Source organism: Mizuhopecten yessoensis, unplaced genomic scaffold, assembly GCF_002113885.1.
Source record: "Mizuhopecten yessoensis strain PY_sf001 unplaced genomic scaffold, ASM211388v2 scaffold2329, whole genome shotgun sequence".
Classification (NCBI taxonomy): domain Eukaryota; kingdom Metazoa; phylum Mollusca; class Bivalvia; order Pectinida; family Pectinidae; genus Mizuhopecten; species Mizuhopecten yessoensis.
In genome coordinates this window covers 3396572-3398810 of record NW_018404492.1, presented here as the reverse complement: position 1 = coordinate 3398810, position 2239 = coordinate 3396572, and the positions used below count along the sequence as shown (strand labels likewise).

Sequence of the window (2239 nt, the reverse complement as noted above, 5' to 3'; positions counted from 1 at the left end):
GAGGAAGTTCTTGTTGGTAAAGAAGTGGTCGGTGTTGCCGATGAAGAGGTTCGTATTGTATGAGTAGCTGATACAATGGTCGATAATGTTTTCGTAGATAAAATAGTTAATACCGTGGTTGATGGAATTTTCGTTGTTGGAGTAATTGATACAGTGATTGAAGGTGTGTGTGTCGTTTGAGCAGCTGATACAGAAGTCGATGATGTTTTCGTAGATGGTACAGTTGATACAGTAGTAGATGGTACAATTGATACAGTAGTAGATGGTACAGTTGATACAGTAGTAGATGGTACAATTGATACAGTAGTAGATTGTACAGTTGATACAGTAGTAGATGGTACAATTGATACAGTAGTAGATGGTACAGTTGATCCAGTAGTAGATGGTACAGTTGATACAGTATCAACTGTACCATCTACTACTGTATCAATTGTACCATCTACTACAGTTGATACAGTAGTAGATGGTACAGTTGATACAGTAGTAGATGGTGTTTTAATCGTTGGAATAGTTGTTACAGTGGTAGATGTTTTTTTCGTTGTTGAAGAAGTTGCTACAGGCGAAGATGGGGTTTTCGTTGTTAGAGTAGTTGATTTAGTGGTTGATGGTGGTTCCGTTGTAGGTTTAGTTGATGAAGAAGTAGATTGTGTCTTCGTTGTTTGAGGAGTTGAAACAGTGGTAGAAGTTGTTTTCGTTGTTGGTTTCGTTGATGAAGAAATAAATGGCCATGTTTTCGTTGTTGGAGTAGTTGATACAGTGGTTGATGGTGGTTCCGTTGTGGGTTTAGTTGATGAAGAAGTAGATTGTGTTTTCGTTGTTGGTTTCGTTGATGAAGAAATCGATGGCGTTGTTTTCGTTTCTTGAGTAGTTGATACAGTGGTTTATGGTGGGTCCGTTGTGGGTTTAGTTGATGAAGAAGTAGATTGAGTTTTCGTTGTTGGTTTTGTTGATGAAGAAATAGATGGTGTTGTTTTCGTTGCTTGAGTAGGTGATACAGTGGTTGATGGTGGTTCCGTTGTTGGTTTAGTTGATGAAGATGTAGATTGTGTTTTCGTTCTTTGAGGAGTTGATACAGTAGCAGATGGTGTTTTCGTTGTTGGTTTTGTTGATGAAGAAATAGAAGGCGTTGTTTTCGTTGCTTTAGTAGTTGATACAGTGGTTGATGGTGGTTCCATTGTTGGTTTAGTAGATGAAAAAGTAGATTGTGTTTTCGTTGTTTGAGGAGTTGATACAGTGGCAGATGGTGTTTTCGTTGTTGGTTTCGTTGATGAAGAAATAGATGGCGTTGTTTTCGTTGCTTGAGTAGTTGATACAGTGGTTGATGGTGGTTCCATTGTTGGTTTAGTTGCTGAAGAAGTAGATTGTGTCTTTGTTGTTTGAGGAGTTGAAACAGTGGTAAAAGTTGTTTTCGTTGTTGGTTTTGTTGATGAAGAAATAGATGGCGTTGGTTTCGTTGCTTGAGTAGTTGATACAGTGGTTGATGGTGGTTCCATTGTTGGTTTAGGGGATGAAGAAGTAGATTGTGTCTTCGTTGTTTGAGGAGTTGATACAGTGGCAGATGGTGTTTTTGTTGATGGTTTCTTTGATGAAGAAATAGATGGCGTTGTTTTCGTTGCTTGAGTAGTTGATACAGTGATAGAAGGTGTTTTCATTGTTGGTTTCGTTGAAGAAGAAATAGATGGCGTTGTTTTCGCTGCTTGAGTAGTTGATACAATGGTAGATGGTGTTTTCGCTGTTGGTTTAATTGATGAAGAAGTATATGGCGTTGTTGTCGTTGTTTGAGGAGTTGATACAGTGGTTGATGGTGGCTCCATTGTTGGTTTAGTTGATGAAAAAGTAGATTGTGTCTTCGTTGTTTGAGAAGTTGTTAAATTGTAAGATGGTGGTGTAGAAGGAGTAGATGATACAGAAGTAGATGGCGTTGTTGTCGTTGGAGTAGATGATACAGAAGTAGATGGCGTTGTTGTCGTTTGAGCAGATGATACAGAAGTAGATGGCGTTGTTGTCGTTGGAGTAGATGATACAGAAGTAGATGGCGTTGTTGTCGTTGAAGTAGATGATACAGAAGTAGATGGCGTTGTTGTCGTTGTAGAAGTTGATACAGTGGTAGATAATGGCAGTAAGCTGTATATTTTAACATTATCAAGGCCGACCAAACTCTTATAACCTGTTTTTGTTGTCGTGAAAGAGAGCTGTAATTTAGAAATGTTGAACGTAATTATTTTAAAAGCATCCTACT

At 38.5% G+C, this 2239-nt stretch overlaps 1 protein-coding gene across 1 annotated transcript; it reads right to left on the bottom strand.

The window, feature by feature from the left end:
* Nucleotides 1-881: 881 nt before the first annotated feature.
* Nucleotides 882-1814, bottom strand: LOC110445730 (salivary glue protein Sgs-3-like). The gene has a single exon (XM_021490509.1). The coding sequence runs from the start codon at nucleotides 1812-1814 to the stop codon at nucleotides 882-884; it is 933 nt and encodes a 310-aa protein (XP_021346184.1).
* Nucleotides 1815-2239: the final 425 nt, after the last annotated feature.

Excerpts from the sequence above, each read along its gene's own strand:
- LOC110445730 (XM_021490509.1), bottom strand. The coding sequence starts at position 1,814 with ATGGAGCCACCATCAACCACTGTATCAACTCCTCAAACAACGACAACA.